Source organism: Gorilla gorilla, chromosome 3 (genome assembly GCF_029281585.2).
Source record: "Gorilla gorilla gorilla isolate KB3781 chromosome 3, NHGRI_mGorGor1-v2.1_pri, whole genome shotgun sequence".
NCBI lineage: Eukaryota > Metazoa > Chordata > Mammalia > Primates > Hominidae > Gorilla > Gorilla gorilla.
Window position 1 is genome coordinate 126324119 of NC_073227.2, and position 20496 is coordinate 126344614.

At 36.3% G+C, this 20496-nt stretch overlaps 1 protein-coding gene across 5 annotated transcripts in view; it reads left to right on the forward strand.

Moving 5' to 3' along the window:
- Positions 1-20496, forward strand: part of NPNT (nephronectin) — a 76335-nt gene that overhangs the window by 37807 nt on the left and 18032 nt on the right. For all 5 annotated transcript variants that reach the window (XM_004040231.4, XM_004040234.5, XM_004040233.4 and 2 more), the window contains 5 exons: positions 3957-4076; positions 5244-5363; positions 7017-7151; positions 7457-7579; positions 9185-9580. In XM_004040231.4, the coding sequence (XP_004040279.2) occupies positions 3957-4076; positions 5244-5363; positions 7017-7151; positions 7457-7579; positions 9185-9580 (894 nt within the window). The remainder of the gene's footprint in view (positions 1-3956; positions 4077-5243; positions 5364-7016; positions 7152-7456; positions 7580-9184; positions 9581-20496) is intronic.

Here is a 20496-nt window from a genome sequence, read left to right on the forward strand (position 1 = left end):
TAGAAATCAAGTCCTCTTCCCCACTCTTGAGGTATAGAGTTTTAGGTTATCTGAAAATCAAAGCATACATTAGTGACCTTCTTTTGGTATACATTGTGTAACTCAGATAGCCTAAGTTCTGGTTCCAAGAGAGCACTTAGTTGCTATTTGATTATAAGCAAGTCATTAACCAATCAGTAACAGGGAGGCAGTAATTCCTGCCCTATTTGCCTGTGGGGTTGGCGTAAGAATAGAAACACCAAAAATATTAATGTCTTCATCATGCTGGAAAGCTTTGTAGGAAAATAATGTGGTAGCATAATTTTACAGTTCCTCTTCTAGGTCATTTTATCTCTAACCCATTCATAGGTTTAAGAACTTAGAATAACTGAATTAAAATAGTTGAAATTATTAATCATCGTCTCTGCTGAGAAAAAATTTGATGCATTTGTATATTTTCTGCACAAGGAATTAGGGCAAAAGAATTAATTTCGGTCCTTAATAATTTAAAAATTAAAATTTTGGTAGTTGACATATTGACATCTGTTTGCCTATGACATTGCCCGATTTAAGCACCAAAGCGGGGAGAAAGTCCAAATGTGTTAAAACAAATGAAAGTTTATTTTAAAAAAATCCAGTAAGTTAGTTATCTCCCGATTTTTCAAGCTACTTTTCAGTGTCTGCATGCTAATAAAATTTCTGATTTTTTTCCTGAAGTTTAATAATAATGCTGTGCAGCTTGCATTTCCATTCTGGACCAGTTCCCTTCTCCCTCTCCTTCTCCCATCCAAGCTCCTGAATCCACCAACCTACTGAAATGTATTCCTGACAATAGTAGATGCACTTTAAGACTTGTATACATAATAATTGAAGCATTTGAATGTAAGTGGTTTATTGTAAAGTTCTATCCTTTAGTATAAGATAAGCACATGAAATAATTCATTAAATTTTTTATTTTCCTATTTTATAGATTTTCCTTATATATATTATAAACCTCCAGAGAAAAAGGAAGATAAGTAAATTTAAAATAAAAACACCAAAGTTTTATTTCCAGGTTCTTTTATCAACTTTTAAGATTTATTTGAGACAGTGTGATCAATGACTTCATTTTGTTCTGCTTATTATTGTAGGAGTATTTACTATAATTTGGAAGTAATTTATTTTTGAATTTATTGCTTAATTAAATGATATCCAATAGATTGTGATAATGAACACAGCATTTATAGAAAGCGGCACATATTAACTTACTTAATATGGCACTAGGTCAATGAGAAAAGAAGGTAACATAATTAAAGACAAGAAACTCTTAAGAAAACTGAGGACAAAAAGGCTTCTCACCAGGATACCAGATGCATTTAATCTTTTGAAGCTCTGTACTTTAGGAAAAGTCTGATATTTGGCAAATTTTGATAAACATGGATGACTATGGAATCCTATTTTATAGTATCTGAAGTGGCTTTTGTAAGGGTCATTGTGAAGTTTTTAGGAGACACCTGCCTGTGGCAGATGGGACAATGATGGCAGTCACTAGGGATATTAACACCAGTCAGCTGTCAGGGAATGTCATCCAGACCATCAGCAGCTGGTAGAGTACAGCTTTCTCAATTGCTTTCCATGTTTTGGATACTTATATGCCCGTTAATAACAGGTAAAATAGCCAGTACATCATTTCCACATTTACCCATTGAATGCTGCATGTTTTCTTCCTTTCACATATTATTTCATACAGTCCAGATTTTTTTTTTGGACTCATGACAGCACATTGGCTTTTCTTTCCTTTCAGTTTCATGATTCTTAACCCCAAAGTGCTTTTGCCATGGGAACGGAAGGATAAATTTGGGTCGAAGCCATTCTCTAAAACCACCAGCAGCTCCAGTCCAGATTATGAATACTACCATAGCAATCCTAAGGGGCCCTTTATTGGCCCAGACTGGAGCCAAATTGTAGAAGAGCTGCCCCAACTGGGCTTCAGGTTTAGTTCAGGGACATAGTGTCTGAAGAAATTTCCATCAGCATAAATACTCCTTGTTTATGAGCTGCCTGAAACTGTAAACATCGAATCCATTCCCATCAGGAACTCACAAAAGTTTCTGTTATGCTTTGAAAATAAACCTAGGGATACTTAACTGACATGTAAAGAAAAATCCATCAGTATCCTTTTCTCGAGATATAGGTTTTGATTTTACTGCGTTATTTTGTGGTTTTGTTCTATTTTTGTTTAGTGCAGAAAAATACTTAAAACACAAAGCCTTTCTCTAACACCGTATTTGGTTTTAAATGCTATTTACTATAATATCAAAAAGATTTATCAGACAGGTGTGACTCTGCAGGATCATATTAGGAACAGTCATTAACTCCTCTTAGAAGATGAGAAAAGTTTCCCTCTCATTTTTAGTAAATTCTGAAATACAAAGTAGAAGAATATGGGAAGGGTAGAAAATTTCTCAGTCATTCTTCCTTGATTTTTGCTTCAATTAACAGAGGGAGAAAACATTTTTTGATACTGTAATCTGCATGGTGCTTTCTGTGAGGAAATTTTTTTTGAAATATTTTAAAATGTGATTTTGTTTTAAAAACCCTTAACTAGTCAAGAGACAATAAAGTAGAAAATTGAAGAAAGCATAGGAGATGACAGAAGTATTTGGTTTATTTATTTAACCTTTCCGGGATTTGCCCAGCTCAGGGTCTGCTTACAGTTGCATTCAGGGCAGATAAAAGACCTACTTGGAAAATCAGTAAGATATGAAAATTTTTTTAGATGTAATAATTATTTGATGGTTTTAAAACATAATGGAACTTGGTGATTTAGTTAAATGAAATATACAGATTTCTAATAAATGAGCAGATCAGATTGAAATAGATTAGATTTGAAAACAATTTTGTCACTAGACATATTATCTATATTTTTTATTCAATGACATGGATTAATAGATAATTAAATTATGCTAAATGGGTACTTATGCTGGTGGTTCCAGACAAACATGTGGTCACATTTCTTTTTAATGAAGCATATATTTTGGGCATTACTATTTCAATGTTTATTTGTCATTATGAGTTTTATGTTCACTTGAGGCAGTGTTTAATTTAGGTTAAAACCTTTTCATAATGTAAAATTTGTTGATTCATTTCATATTGATACTTAAACCGATAAACCTGAAATACATGACAGTCTATTACGTTTTGTCCATTAGTATTTCCATATGCCTTTTTTAACTGCGGAATAAATGAAAATATGTTGGTAGGTTTTTTAAAGTTCATTTTGTGACTTGAATGCATTACTAAAGTAGGAAACTGAAGTTTCTTCTTTAATCTGAAATCATATAAAATCTACCAGATTGAACAAGAAAAACTACAATATTGATCACTCTTAATTTATTTCATTCTTATCCTCTGAAAATATAGCCTATATAGCCTTCCTTTGGGAAGGTCAAAACAGTCAAATGTTTTAAAATCTGTATACTTCCTGTAAAGTAAAATATTCTCAAAGTCCAAGCCTTAAGGAGGCCAATGCCTTATCCATTTAAAGTAATATGTTCATGTAATATGTTCTTTAAACAGAGAAAGGAAGACATTGAACGAATAGGGTTACAGTGTCAGGATTGGATCTAGCAATAGAACCCAAATATTTTGAGAATATTGGCAAACAGTTGTTAGTTGATAGAGCATCTCTGCCCATGAGGATGTTAGTATGCTGCTGTTTCTAGGGATGATAAGGTAGGCACCTGTTGTTGAGAATTTTCCTAACTGGCCTTTATAAACAGAGATCCGTAAAGGTCATGGCGACTCCTGGTTGCCCCTAGTGTAACGTACCTTCAAATTAATATTGCATGAACAGGATCTATCTCTTATGTAAATGACAGTTACTGTAGCTTGACCTATTTTTCTCTTTCATTTTTTAATATAGAGAAGAATTTTAGATGGCTTACATTAGTGCTGAGGTTTTGTAATTTTTCTGCTTCAACCCACATTGTTTTCAGATCTAAATGAGTGTGGCCTGAAGCCCCGGCCCTGTAAGCACAGGTGCATGAACACTTACGGCAGCTACAAGTGCTACTGTCTCAACGGATATATGCTCATGCCGGATGGTTCCTGCTCAAGTATGTCAAGAATCTTAACTGTTTTATAAGTGCTTTGGGCTTGTTTCTGTTGTGCTCTGAGAGCTTGCTTTTGTGAAAATGGCCTCCGGGGTTCTCCTAAACAAGATGTGTGCATGTGTTTATACGTGTGCCTGAGGAATTGAAAATCAAAATAAGAGGCACCATTTTCGACGTATAATACTCTTCTATCACGGGTGCCAATATTAAATTGATTAGGAAATGGTATTTAGAATAAGAATTACAAAACTAAGTATGTTTTCTAAATTTTTTTTAAACATGTTTACCCCTGTCTTCTATCTGGGCATAGAAGAATGATTCCAGGTTAAAAAAAAAAAAAAAAGAACACTACTATTTAGGGACTGCTCAGACAGAATCCATCAGGTCTGTTTTGTAATTTTAAATCATTCATAAATATTTTCTTCATTTTTATATTTCATTATAAAAGCCTTTAGGCTTTTAGAGAATTTTAGACTCTAATAATAGTCTAAGACTTCTAAAAAACAATTTCAAATAAAAAATAAATGAATATGATACCAGAAAAGTAGAATTCATGTTTATAAGGAAGAAATGCATGTTTTCACCATCATTTGGATGTATAAAATGGACTATGCCCTAAAATTCTCTATAGGCTGACCCTTGAATTGTGGTATTCATATGATATCCGACAATTAATGACTTGATTTTTATTTTTACTGAATTATCATTTAACTGAGTTGCATAAAATAAAGTTAGCTAATTTTATTTAACATTGCATAAGTATAGCATGGAACTTTTTGGAATTAGGTGAATACATGTTTAACATTGTGCAACTCAATGGGAAATCTGCTGTTCCCCTAGAGAAATTTCATGGGCATTTGAGACAGTTACTTGGATGATTAGTTAAGAATAGCGTTTAGCTTGAGTAATCTGGAAAAATACCTCAATTCTTCACTTTCCTTAGCCACTGGAAAAATTTCTAGATAACCTATATATGATAGTTTTATATTTGTCTTTTAATGCTTTCTTTCCTTCCCCCTTTTACTTTCTTTAGATGTTCGATAGTTAAGGCCTCTTTGTCTTCATTGTTGTTCAGTGTCACTGATTTCAGGACAAGTGAAAAAACATAGCTATTTCCATTACAGATTTTGTTTTCTACCTGTCTGAGTCAGCCAGTCACTCTCTTTCCAGGTGCCCTGACCTGCTCCATGGCAAACTGTCAGTATGGCTGTGATGTTGTTAAAGGACAAATACGGTGCCAGTGCCCATCCCCTGGCCTGCAGCTGGCTCCTGATGGGAGGACCTGTGTAGGTGAGTTGTAAAATCAAGCATCTCTGTCAGCAGCCTCTGTAGGATAAAGGGAGAAAGTGAAAGGTGATGGGAATAAGGAAAAAAAAAGGCAATTACTTACATCAGATAATTAGCTATCGTTCAGAAGATATCAGATGTCTCAGAAGAGGACATCTCTGTGAATGGATAATGGGAGCCTTGTTTTTTAAAAAATGAGAAATAGGAGGAGGCCTCAGGCAGAGGGAACCCTATGTGCAAAGACACTGCAGTTCAGAGGAGCACAATGTTTAGTGAAACGAGAAGAGCTCAGTATTCCTAGAATGTAAGCGGCAAGGGTGAGCAACGAGTGATGAAGCTGAATAGGTAGACAGAGCTAGATTGTATGTGTTGTTCTTCAGGCCTCAGATTTTTTTCTGGTAAATTAGGAAGGCAGTGTAGGATTGAGAGTCTGGACTTTGGTTTTAAACCTGGCTCTTCCATGTACTAGATATGTAACCTTAGGCAAGAGACTTTGTTGCTTCGAGCTTGGGTCTTCTTATCTTTAAAATGGAAATAATACCACATAGAACTGGTAGGAAGATTGAATGAGATCATGGATGCAAAGAGCTTAGCACAATACCTAGCATGTAATAAGCCTTGAATGAATGGAAGTGTTTGGTGATTAGAGTTATTTACTGAGTACTTTCTATACTCCAGACACTGTGCTGAGTGCTAGGATATATAGCAGACAAGATTTTGATCCCCACAAAGCTGACATGCTAATGGGGTAGACAGAAAAGAAACAAATACCCCATAAAATTACAGACAATGCCAAGTGTTAACATGAGGTATTGAGAGAAAAACAGAATGTGTCTATTAGCCTTAAGGTAAGACCTGTATCATTAGCCATGTGAAGAAACAGCCAAGCAGCTGAAGACATTGCAGGGCACTGCGGTGAGAGAGAGGTTGGCCTGTGTGAGGTTTTTCAAGGAAGAAGGTCCATGTAGCTCAAGTACAGGGTGTGAGTATGAGGGGTGGTGGCTGGAGATATAATGGGTGAAGTAGGTGAGGGTGATTTGTTGCAGGGCCTTCAAGGACACGGGGGAGGAATGTGGATTTAATTCAAAGTGCAAGTAGAAATAGTTAAAAGATTTTGAGCACAGAAATGATCTGATTGTATGTTTTAATGGAATCATTTTGACAGTTGGGTTGGGTATGCTTTGGAGGGGGTAAGTAACAGCAAAAGGAGCTGTTTTGAGGCTTTTGTAACAGTCTAACTCAGGAGATGGTGGCTTCAAATAGGGTAGTGGTGGTGGATTAAGAGAAAAGTAGACAGATTCAAATAATTTTTTTTAGAGGTAGAATTAACTGGACTTGATGATTTGGGAGTTAAAGGAAAGAGGGTTGTTTCTAATTCAAGAATGACTCATGTTTCTTGTTTAAGCAACTTGGTAGATACAGGTGCAGTATGTGCTAATATATAGAGTGCAAGAAAATAATAACTTGGCTTAGAAGGCTGGGTTGAAATTTGGATATGTGAAATTTATGTTGCCTGTAGGGGCAACCAGCTAGATACCGTTTATGATGAGCTACTATATGCCAGGCAACCATTTGTAGTCAGTTATTTATTTTGAAACCCACTCTGTCTTAACATACCCTTGCTCTTCCTAAAATGCTATTGACTTATGTTTCTAGATGTTGATGAATGTGCTACAGGAAGAGCCTCCTGCCCTAGATTTAGGCAATGTGTCAACACTTTTGGGAGCTACATCTGCAAGTGTCATAAAGGCTTCGATCTCATGTATATTGGAGGCAAATATCAATGTCATGGTAATGAAACCCAACCATTGCTTTGTGTTGTTTCTTCCTAGAGCACTGAAAGGTCTCGTAATTGTAGTGATGGCTGGAATGTCAGGGGCAGGGGAGAGTACTGGCGTTAAGTTAAACCAACAGACATCCAGTTTAACCACTGGTAGTTCTCAGTCTACATGTACTTTATTTCTTCTGTTTATCTGCCAATTTTATGTAGATCATCACATTGCCAAAAAAAAATCATTTTTGAAACTGTATATATTTTTCATGTCATCATATTTATCTCCTAAATAAGTCTCTTTTTTTCCTACTTTCTGATGCAGACATAGATGAATGCTCACTTGGTCAGTATCAGTGCAGCAGCTTTGCTCGATGTTATAACATACGTGGGTCCTACAAGTGCAAATGTAAAGAAGGATACCAGGGTGATGGACTGACTTGTGTGTGTGAGTAGCACTTGTCTCTCAGCTTTAAATTCTAGCAGGAAATACAGGATTACACAAAGGCCATTGCTAGGGAAAATAAGGAATAAGATTATCAAAGAAGTATAATTGTCATAATTGGTTATATTTGTCTTTGATTTCCACAAACAATAAAATCACTTGCTCAGGTACTTGTAAAAACTAAGGACTCAGTAATACACTATAATCTTAAGAGTATTTTAATCTCTTCACTGAAATCTCTCAATATTTTCTTTTTAGCTAAAAACAAGTTATTGAGTCCTCCCTGAGAATTTGCTTTTGTTAAAATTAGAAATCATGTTTGCCATTAGCGTTAGATTTTGATGGTGGGATAATCTGGATATATTCTACATTTTTTTCCCTCTGTTTTATGCCTCCTAACTCTACTATTAAAAAATCATTCCCGGCCAGGCACAGTGGCTCATGCCTGTAATCCTAGCACTTTCGGAGGCCATAGCAGCAGGATTGTTTGAGGGTAGGAGTTCAAGAGCAGCCTGGGCAACATAATGAGACCCTGTCTCTACAAAAAAAAATTTAGAAATTAGCCAGCTGCAGTGCGCATACCTGTAGTCCCAGCTACTCAGGAGGATGAGGTGCTAGGATCACTTGAGCCTGGGATCTTAAGACTGCCATGAGCCCAGTGAGCTCTGACCATGCCACTGCACTCCAGCTTGGGCAAGAGAGCGAGACCTGTCTCAAAAGAAAAAAAAAGCCATTCCCATATTTATTTCCTCTACATTCAGAACTGTTTTGCTTTTAAAATTTTTATAAGTTTTATTTGGAGTAGTGGTTATGTAATAGATAAACATGAAAAAAAACCCAAAAGTCATAATTTAACATACATTTCATGTAACAGAAGATAATTTTTTAAATTTCCTCAGTAAAATATTTACTGAAAACCATGGTGCATGAAATCATGAGGATTAAAGGGTTTTTAAAGAGTCATGTAGTCATTCCCAGTCTGGAGTGTATCATTCCAGGCAGATTAAATATTGATTCTTTTTGGTGAAGATTATCAAGGAAAAAGATTTCGCAGATGATCTTTGCAACCTCTGAAAATGTCTATTTAAAAGCAGTTGTATCTATCAGTAAAGGGAAAGAAAAACCGACCATAAAACAATATGTAGAACATTTACTCAAACTGTATTTATGCAAATTGAATTTATATAAAGTGTGGATAAGAAAAGTATTTGTCTTTAGACAATTCTGAACACAATTTTATAATATACATGTAGCATAGGGATACAACGTAGATTCTAACTATGCATTTCTTACATTAAAAAAACTTAGAATGTCTCTGCATTTTAAAAATTCTCATTGGTTGTTGTCTGTTTGCACTGCACAAATATTTAAAATGTTTTTATGTTGCAAATAATACATATTCATTATGTAAACACACCAATATATTTGTTACATACATCCAAAGGATGAATATATTTGTTATTTGGAAAATAGTATGACTTAGGTAATATTCTAAATGTGAAAAATGATACTAGTTGTCATTAGATGTTTTTATGTGTCTGTCAGTGTAATGCTTCACTTTTTAGGGAGGAATGGTTACATACTAAGTTAAGTCTTTGACTCTTTCAGATATCCCAAAAGTTATGATTGAACCTTCAGGTCCAATTCATGTACCAAAGGGAAATGGTACCATTTTAAAGGGTGACAGAGGACATAATAATTGGATTCCTGATGTTGGAAGTACTTGGTGGCCTCCGAAGACACCATATATTCCTCCTATCATTACCAACAGGCCTACTTCTAAGCCGACAACAAGACCTACACCAAAGCCAACACCAATTCCTACTCCACCACCACCACCACCCCTGCCAACAGAGCTCAGAACACCTCTACCACCTACAACCCCAGAAAGGCCAACCACCAGACTGACAACTATAGCACCAGCTGCCAGTACACCTCCAGGAGGGATTACAGTTGACAACAGGGTACAGACAGACCCTCAGAAACCCAGAGGAGATGTGTTCAGTAAGTCTAATAAATGTTAGCACGTTTTCAATAGGCTCTTTATAATGACTTTTCAACCACAGGCCATGCCTTGAATAAGAATGAAACTCGTAAGAAGAACTAGCTATGTAAAGTCATATGTCCCTATTGACAAATATTATAAAGAGCTACATAAAGAGTCAATCTAATTGGGCAAGTAAGAAAGAATGTATATAGCAATGGAAGGAATATCACAAAGTCATATGGTAGATGACAGCTCTTAGCCAGTATGGGAATTCTGACATAGTTGGATTTACTTGAAAACTCTCAGAGGTGGGAACTTAACTGTATTCCATGGTATGTTACTTTTAATCTAACCCTTCATTCATTCAGTCAGTGAACATTTTTGAATGTCTTTAGAGTGTCAAGAAGGCCTTGTATTAGTTATTGGGTTTATGTAAAGATAAAACAGAAAAGGTCACAGTCTGGTGGGAAAGATGGTTACTCAGAAGATACCAGTGGTAGTATGTTAGTGAAAGAGATCTGTGTAGGACACTATGGGAGGAGAATGAAGGGATACCTTGTCAGTCTTTGGGTAGGGAATATTCGGGGAGGGCTTCCCGAGTGAAACGGGGCAAAGTGGATGAGGAAACGAAGATATTATAGTTAACAGGGACAGCCCAACAAATGCAAAGAAGTAGGAAGCAGTGTAATAGGCAGTAGACTGCCAGTAAATTGGAGGGTCATGTCAGGGACAGATGAGAGAAGCTGGGCAGCTACCCCTTGGATTGCTGTAAACTGATAGACCTACACTGGGGCTGGATTAGATCAAAGACTCCCAGATTCTTAGCAGGTGACTAGGTAAAGGGTAGCACCACCAATGGAGATAGAGGATTCGGGAAGAGAAGCAAGTTTTGAAGGAGGAAAAGGTTGTTAATTTATTACCAGACCAAAATTTGCATTTTATAACTTTCATCTGTTCCTCACATTTATCTGTTTGTCCTGTGTCACTTCGCTTATTCTTAATTACCTTTGCATTCACTCTTCCTGTCTCCTCCTTTATACATTACCAGTTTATTTTGTTCCTTTTCTCATTCCTCTATGATGAAGCTAAAGTTTGTGCCTTTTATATTGAATACCTTTATAACTTTTTATGAGGTGAAAAAAATACTGACATTTATTATTCTTTAAAGGGGAAAATTGGGAGGCTGAGGCAGACCGATCGCTTGAGCCTAGGAGGTTGAGGCTGCAGTAAGCTGTGACTGTGCCACTGCACTGTGCCTGGGTGACAGAGTGGGACACCATCTCAAAAAAATGAATAAATAAATAAAATAATAAAGGGGATATCAGAGCTGCATTTTGCTTGTATGTGACTCTCAATTAAATTTTCTCCTCTGGGTAATTGTCCATTTAAAGAAAGATCGAAATTCTCTAATTCTGATATAGTCATGTATGTTTTGGGTAATCAACATAATTTTTAGGGGAATTAGATGATCGCTCTCAAAATATACATTTTATATGTGCATAACTATTTTCTGAAATTCATGTTTTTGTAATTTTCTCCTCACCCCCTCTCTCCATCTCAGATACTGTCTTTTTCTCCCTATTACTCTCCTTTTTAAATTCTCATCATTGTGATCATACAATGGGATTTTTAATTTATGAGTGCTTAAGTAATTATGGTATTTATATTATTTTGCTGCCTTAGGATAACAGGGAAATTTGGCTATTTAATGTAAGATGATACGCTAAATATTTTTTTCATTATGATAAAAGAATACATCTTTCTGAGAATTTTTAAAAATACTTTCTCTTTTTAAAATGTTTCTCTTTATTTCCAGTATTCCTCTGTATGCCAATACATATATGAATTAAAAATGACATTGAAGTTCACCAATAAAATTTAGTGCAATAAAATTGGGAAAATACAGAGTTCCAATGATGTTTGGGAGCATTCATTATAAGAGAGTGTGATCTTAAAGACATGCTCTGGGAAAACATTGCCTTGATCAAATGCCAAGGCTGTTGCATGCCACAGATAGCATTGCTGCCTTTAGAAACTCCTGCCAAAAATTAAATTCCACTCTCATTTCATCTTCAGCGATAGCTGCTTATTAAGTCTAGCATGTGTGAGAATGCTTTAGATGCTTTTTGACTTGCTGTCTTGTGGTTATAGCATATATTCTAAATAAGGCAAAGGCTCTAAGTTTTTAATTCAGGACAAATAACCAGTGTCTATTCACTGTGAAAACAGTAAGGAACCTTAGCACTATTTCAGTTCAACACCATTTCTTTACTGAATATTTTCTTCACTTCTGGCATAACTTCTTAAATCATCCTTATTCTCCAAGACAGGTCTGAGAATAGAATTTAGCTCACCTCATTTCATAAATTTTTAGGTGATGTTAATTATGGCCACTATTTGGCAGTCTCCTTCAAATAGCCCTCCACTTTGTGTTTTTCTTTACATTGAAAGATATTTTTAAATTGATTTTTAATTGACAGATAATAACTGAATATATTTATGGGGTATGAAAGATTTCTTTTAATGGAAGAGGTTGTGAAAGAGAGCTTTTCCTTATAATGTATGTGCGTTGTTGCCCTGAGAAAAGACTGTAAAGATATTCTAAAAGAAAATCAAGGAAGAAAAAAATTATAACAAGAACACATCTTCAGCCCAGACCTCTCCCCCAAACTCTAGACCTGGATAACAGCTGACTGCTTAACCTATCCAGTTGGATGAAAATAGACGTCTCAAACTCAACATGTATAGATTGTTCCTTTTCTTCCCTTAAACATCCTCTACTCTCAGCCTTTCTTATCCCAGGTAATGGGACCTCTATCACCTGTTGCTAAGGTCTAATAATGTGGATTCATCCTTAATTACTCTTCATACATACAGCCAGTATGTAAGGAAATCCTGTTAGCTGTACCTTCAAATTATATTTAAGTGTGACCATTTCTCGCCAACTCCAGTGCTACCACCCTGGCCCAAGTCATCTCTCCCCTGGAATACAGGCCCAAAATCCTTTATCCAAATAACTTATGGAATATAGCATTTTTTAGATTTTAGAAAATCAATAAGGTACACATACTATATAGTACACACTGAAGTAGTGAAACATACTGATTTTCCTCTAGTGTTTTCACTGTGAACATATCAATGTTAAGGAAAGGAAAATGATATTAACTCAGAGATGATGTCTCACAGCATATATTTACTAGCTTGCACAAATTTTTTAATGTTAGCAAGATTTAAGGCAAATTTTTTACTTATATTTTAATTGTATCCTATGATGATTATTAAAGAAAAAAGTAGTTATCTCTGGAAAGTATAAATTGAGCTCTTGGCAAATGTGAGCAAAACCAGAAATCAGATTTTTTTTAAAGTTATGTGTACATTTGTCTATAGAGTTATAATTAAAAGTATTGTGCTCATAGCCAGTCTGTGATCTGGGGCATATTATTATATCTTCCTATGCCTTAAAACAATGTTTCCCATAAGTATAAACAAAGTACCGTTGACACTGCAGTTTTTGTCCATTTGCTACTTCCAAAAGAAAGGGGTACAAAACAGAAAAGTTATTTAAACTTTAAGCAGTTGGTTAGATATGGTAGTTATAATGAGCTTTGGTATTTTAATATGGGGCTTAAAAATTTTCATCTAAACCAACATTAATTATCTAAGTGTGATATCCTTAGGAGGTCTTTGTTAGGTCCTCCCAATTATATCCAGCATCTCCAAAGGTGACTGAGGTCCCTTCTAATAACTCATCTATCAGGGGAACCCGCCCCCAATATTTTAACGTAGGTTCTTTCTATTTTCCATAAGTGTCGGCTGGCTGAGAAATAAAGAGAAAGAGTACGAAGAGAGGAATTTTACAGCTGGGTCTACGGGGATGACATCACATATCAGTAGGACCGTGATGCCTACCTGACCTGCAAAACCAGCAAGTTTTATTAAGGATTTCAAAAGGGGAGGGGGTACAAGAACAGGGAGTAGGTCGCAAGATCACATGCTTCAAAGGGCAAAAAGGAGAACAAAGATCACATGCTTCTGAGGAAACAGGACAAGGGCAAAATCACAAACTCCTGATAAGGGTCCAGCAAAGATCACAAGGCAAAGGGCAAAAGCAGAATTACTGATAAGGTCTATATTCAGCGGTGCACATATTGTCTTGATAAACATCTTAAACAACAGAAAACAGGTTCTAGAGCAGAGAACTGGTCTGACCTCAAATTTACCAGGGTGGAGTTTCCCAATCCTAGTAAGCCTGAGGGTACTGCAAGAGACCAGGGCATATTTCAGTCATTATCTCAACCGCATGAGATAGACACTCCCAGAGCAGCTGTTTATAGACCTCCCCCAGGAATGCATTCCTTCCCCAGGGTATTAATTATTATTATTCCTCGCTAGGAAAAGAATTTAGCAATATTATCCTACTTGCACATCCGTTTATAGGCTCTTTGCAAGAAGAAAAATATGGCTGTATTTTGCCTGACCCCGCAGGCAGTCAGACCTTATGGTTGTCTTCCCTTGTTCCCTAAAATCGCTGTTATTGTGTTCTTTTTCAAGGTGTACTGATTTCATATTGTTCAAACACACGTTTTACAACCAATTTGTACAGTTAACACAATTATAGTGGTCCTGAGGTGACATACATCCTCAGCTTACGAAGATAATAGGATTAAGAGATTAAAGTAAGACAGGTATAAGAAATTATAAGAGTATTATTTGGGAACTGATAAATGTCCATGAAATCTTCACAATTTATGTCCCTCTGCTGCAGCTCCAGCTGGTCCCTCCATTCGGGGTCCCTGACTTCCCACAGCACTCATCCCACCACTGGAGCATTTTTCCTTATATTTAACCTAAATTTATGAAACTACAGTTTATGCCTTTTTAATATTGTCAGATACTCAGGGTTAATGGACACAGTTGTTCATTGTCTCCAGATCCCATACTCCATGTACTCAAAGACACTTTCAGGAGATGACTCACTCTTCGTTGGGCCCAATAATTTATATTTTATTAATCTTTTCTTAGAAATGCTTTTTTTCAACCCACTTAGCAATCTTGTTGACTGGTCCTTTGAACATTCTTTATTTTCCAAATCTGTCACAAATGATGGAGTCAAAGATACATAATAGTCAAATCTGACCCAATACTGATCACGGGGGGGTTTCTTTTAACATGTTTTGTAATCTAAATCATTTCTCTTTGTTGCAAAGTAGAGATTTATGGGCAGCTATTTAATCTCCAGATGTTTTTTCCTCAAATGGCCACATAGTGGGCATTCAAAAATGTTTGTTGAATGGAATGAAATGGAATTTTATATTGGATTTAATTTTTTTCATTCTAAGTAATCCTTCATATGCTTAACTAGCTAAATTTTACTTGTTGGTTCTGATATTCCTTCCCCAAATAATCAAAGTTAATTCAGATTATGGTTTTTTTTCTTATCCTGATACAGCTTAATATAGCCATTGAAAATATTCTCTAGAAAATTCTAAGTCTAATATACTTCTAAATTTTAAGCATGACACTGAAAAATAGTGAAAAGCATAGAAAAGGAATATGAAAATAGCATTGAAACATTTGGAATTAAGGGGTTTTAACCACTACTAAAGATAGAATATACTGAATCAGAAAACCTAGTCTTGATTTCTACCTCTATTTATGAGGTACATGACTTTGGACTAGTATGAGTATTTATGAGGTACATCACTTTGGAAGAGTTACTGTGCTTTCCACCTCAATTTTTTCATCTGTAAAATTGAGGGAATATTCCCAGCTATCCTTTCTCATTGAGTAGCTTCAAAGATCAGAGATAAGGGATCTAGTGTTTGTGAATTCTGAGTTACTATGAAATGTAAAAGATTAATGTGTTTTGTTTATCACTGTAAATAACCTTGATGGGGAGAACTTATGTGATTAAGGTTGCAACTTTTTATGTGTGAGGTGAAACATTAAACGTATTTTTTAAAAAAATTTTTTGAGACAGAGTCTCACTCTGTCACCCAGGCTGCTGCAGCTTCAATCTCTCAGGCTCAAGCAATCCTCCTGCCTCAGCCTCCCAAGTAGCTGGGTGGCTATTTATTTTTATTTTTTGTGGATACAAGTTCTTACTGTGTTGCCCAGGCTGGTCTCCAACTCCTGAGCTCAAGAAATCCTCCCACCTTGGCATCCCCAAGTGCTGGGATTCTAGGCATGAACCACTGCACCCAGCCTAAAAACAATTTTAGCTTGAGGGACCCTAGGTTTTTTTAGGTTATATGACTAGAAATATAATAAGATGTATCTACAGGGCTAATCCAGTGGGCATGATTTGAGCAACACTAAAGTTATCTGATATAGCGTAAAATTCTTGTTGTTTCATTAATGAGACTTGTGCTTCTCAAAGTGTGTTTTATAGAGCATTATTTCTCTGAAATATTACACAGTTGTATGTGTTAAAAAGTTCTAAGGTCAAATACATTTAAGAACTCCTAGGTTTAGCTAAGTTAAATAGGTTTCTTAACTGTAGGACTTCTCAATACTCTAATGTGCTAACAATATTGCAAATCTCTAAGAGAGGCATATAATGTATCTTTTCCCAAATTGTTTTAACCATGGGATTATTTGAATCTTGGGATTAGAGTTTACTGGAATCAACTTTAGGTCAGGCTGGGCTAAACTAGGAAGTATGGAGATCATACTCCACAAAACCCAGTATCCCTCACTAGTTACCTCTCATTGCCTGGTTTTTGAGACTAATGGGTTGATCTTGGATTTTGGAATGAGGGTTGGGGAGGGCAGAAAGATGCTTCACAAACTTAGCCAGAAAAGCAGCCATAAGTGGTAGTATGCCTGTATGGACACCATAGGTTTGCTGCAGGGGATTGTTAAAAAGCCAGTTTTCAAAGACAAAACTCTGGTGTCACAGGGGTAGGAGCTATCCCAGGGCAAAGAAACTCAGAAAAACTTTCTGCAGAACCCAAAGTAAAGGAAGTTAGGGGGACCTGCTTTCTGTTCTAGCAATATATAATGAAATCTTATATAACTATTAAACATGTTTTATGGAAAATATTTAATAATTTTGGAAAATACCCATGTTACAAAAATGTTATCTGAAAAGTACAAAGCTGTACCTGCCATTTGACTCCAATTAGATATAAAATACATGTCTGCATATGTCTGGATGTGTGTAAAAGTCTGAAAGAAAAAAGACCAAAATAGTAACCATGAGTATATCCTGTTTATGATATTTTGGGTGATTTTCATTGTCTTTTTGTTGTCTTTATGCAGTAATTTTTAAACTGTTCAACTGCACTATCGTTGATAACAGTAATTCATTATATCATTAATTCCTTCGGAGAGGGGGCAGAGTAACAGAACCCCACTCTTCTCAGCAGGAAAGTGAGGATTCTGATTCTTAATCATGTTTATTTTATTTTGGACATACTGAGTTTTTAAAATTCATTGAAGGTTTTATTAACTTCTATTTTTAACCTTTCAGATTTTCCTTTACAATTGAATGTGATAGATATGTCCAATTTTAGCTAGGAAATTTGTATTATGAGAGGGAATATAACATCACTTGGACCAGGAAACAGATTTTTTTTTCCCCAGTGTTGTCAGAAGCCCATTTTAACTAAAATAGCATAGGATGTTTATTAACTAAAATAACATAGGATGCTTATCTTAAGATGTAGATTCCTAATCCTTATGACACATTTACTAAATCAGACTTACTAGGGAAAGTATCTCTCAGTCTTTATCTTTATTTATTTATTATTTATTTATTTATTTATTTCTTGAGACACAGGCTCACTCTGTTACCCAGGCTGGAGTGCAGTGGCACAATCTTGGCTCACTGCAACCTAAGTGATTATTGTGCCTCAGTCTCCTGAGTAGCTGGGATTACAGGCGTGCACCACCACACCCAGCTAATTTTTTTTGTAATTTCAATAGAGACAGGGATTCACATCTGAGTAGGCACACTTAGTCCCCAACACTCAACCTCTTATTCAACCAGCCGTGAGTTGGATGTGAACATGACAGACCCAGTAGGGTTCCAATGCCTGACAACCTGCGCCTGTCAGGAAAAGCCCCCTCCTTTCCTGCTCCCCTGCAACACATGGTTATTTTAATAGAGACAGGGTTTCACCATGTTGCCCAGGCTGGTCTTGAACTTCTGGCCTCAAGCGATCTGCTTGCCTCAGCCACCAAAAGTGCTGGGATTACAGGCGTGAGGCACTGTGCCTGGCTGTTCTCAGTCTTTAATGTGTACACAAATTACAAGGGGATCTCGTTAAATTGAAGACTGACTGAGTGTGTCTGGAGTAGGACCAGAGACTCTGCATTTCTAACAAACACAGGTAATGTTTCTGATCTGCAGTCCCCACTTTGGATAGCAGGGCTCTTTCTAAAGCATAATGGCAGCTCCAACCCAGCAGAACCATATTCTGGATGGAGTCAGAACTAGCCAAATGTAGGCTATTTAAAATATAGCAATTGTGCCTAGGCATGTGTCCACCTGACTCATGTAAAATAAAAAGAAAAGGCGTTAATAGAAGCCAGATTATAGAACATAATGTTATTAATATGTATCAGGTGCTCTTATGAGTGGCCATATCAGAGAACCAGCCTCATTGTTGCTGTTATTACGCAACATGAGACTGTGCTGCAATTCCAAGTACCAAGCAGTAAGAAGAAAATTGTTTTCTTTTACTGATTGCTGCATGTTGTCCTGAGGTTTTTCCCCTCATCTCTCTTCTACAGATTTTACAGAGTCTGTGGCTAGTTCAGTCACATTGTTCTTAGTCATGGAAATATTATGGTCTTTCTGATTCTGTGTAGTGATAAGTAAAAAGATTGTTTCTGCTGAGGGGTGAAAAGGTCTTCAAAGTAGTTTGCTTTCTTGTAAACAGTAAGACCTGCAGAGACCCTGAGAAGATGCCTGATATCTCCTTGAAAATTAAATTTCTGCTAGTGTTTTGAAGGAGCGAATTGTCACTTCTCACAGGTTAGGATCTGCTGCTGTGAATTCTGAAAGTTTTCAAGATTTTTGATTTATATTTTAATTAGATCCTATGGTAGCTAGTAAAGAAAATATCATTCTCTCCAAAACGTATAAATGGGCCCTTGGTGATTGTGACCAAAGTCAGAAGTCAGATTTTTTTTTAAGTTACATGCACATTTGTCAATAGAGTTATAATTTACAAGTATTGTCCTCATTGCCAGTCTGTAATTTGGGGCGTATCACTAAATTTTCCTGTGCCTTTGTTTTCTTATCTGTAAGTCAGGGATAGTAATAGTATCTACCTCATTGGGCTGTTGTGAGAATTAGATGCAGGGGTACCTATAAAACTTTTACTGTAGTGCTTGGCATGTAGTAATAACTTAATACATATTAGCTATTACTGCTACTATTGATGTTGAATTCATTTATATAGTAATGATAACATTTCCTACTTAATTCACAAAAAGACAGCCTATGCTGTTTTCTTGTTCTGAGTTTATATGTTTCTCATGCTTTTTATTATGGTTCATTACAATTTTAATGTTATTTTTAACTAACTAGATCCTTTTGAAACAAATTGGTTTGCAAGTGTGAGCTGTTAGGTGCACAGAGAAAAATGAAAATAGAAACTTGCTATTTTATTTTAGGCTTGTTACCAAATATTTAGAATACTGTGTTTTATTTAGGTGTTTATAGTCTCATTAGACAGTTGTGATTTTAAAATAGAGACCACATCATCTCAACTTCTTTATTGTGAAAATAATGACAATAGTCTTTTCAGAGATGAATCTGTCTAGATGGGAAATTTACATGATTGATCTGATGAGTGCATCCAGCCTGGGCAGCAGAGCGAGACTCTATCTCCAAAATAAAATAAACAAAATAATCTGACAAGTAGTTTCCCCAGAAAGTCTGATTTAGTAAATGTACCAAAAGGATTTAGAAATCTGCATCATAAATAAACATTCTATGTTATTTTAGTTCAGACCCTATTTTAATTCAGACTTCCTATGGGATAAAAACTTCCATTCTTTCTTTAAATAGATTCTTTTGGCTTGAGTGCATTTACACCTGTCCCCAACAGCTGGTGGGCTTCTGCTCACCCTAGACGGTGTTCATGCTGCGCTCAGTCCAAGCAGCCCTTATCAGAGAGTCTTCTTACCACTTGCATTCTGGTGCAAAGGACTCATTGCTGGCAGAGCCTAACCTTCATGGGAACCGTTGGCTTAGAAGAGAGGAGAAGGGGAGGCCGAGGCAGGTGGATCACTAGGTCAGGAGTTCAAGACCAGCCTGGCCAACATGGTGAAACCCTGTCTCTACTAGAAATATAAAAATTAGCCAGGCGTGGTGGTGCGCACCTGGAATCCCAGCTGCTCGAGAGGCTGAGATAAGAGAATTGCTTGAACCCGGGAGGCAGAGATTGTAGTGAGCCGAGATTGTGCCTCTGCACTCCAGCCTGGGTGACACAGCAAGACTCTGTCTCAAAAGAAAAAAAATTATCCTGTCTCCAGGCAGTGTCTCTGAGTCTTTCTAAAACTTTATTAAAAGTTCCTATAATACATAAAGGAGAAATAGGTATGTCACAAAAATTGGGCTCATTGTTGATTAGCAATGTCTATGCTCCACCTTTCACCAGAGATTTAACTTTTTTGCCAATTTTGCTCTTTACTGTCAGCCCAAAGGTGTCTGTGGAACTTTGTAGATTCTTCCTATGGGATGAAAGCTTTGACAAACAAGGTCTTATTTCTGTGAGTCCAACAACCCTTTTCTTTTGGCTTATAATGAATAGATGGCTAAAACTTTTCTCTAACATGGTTAAAGAAATTTCAGAAACTAATTTCCAGCCCTTTTATTTGCTTTTCTCTCTGATCACTTAAAATTATGATGCATATGTCCTGCATCTGGAGAGAGAATAGGGGGAGAGAGAGACAGGGAGAGGAGGAGAGACCATCT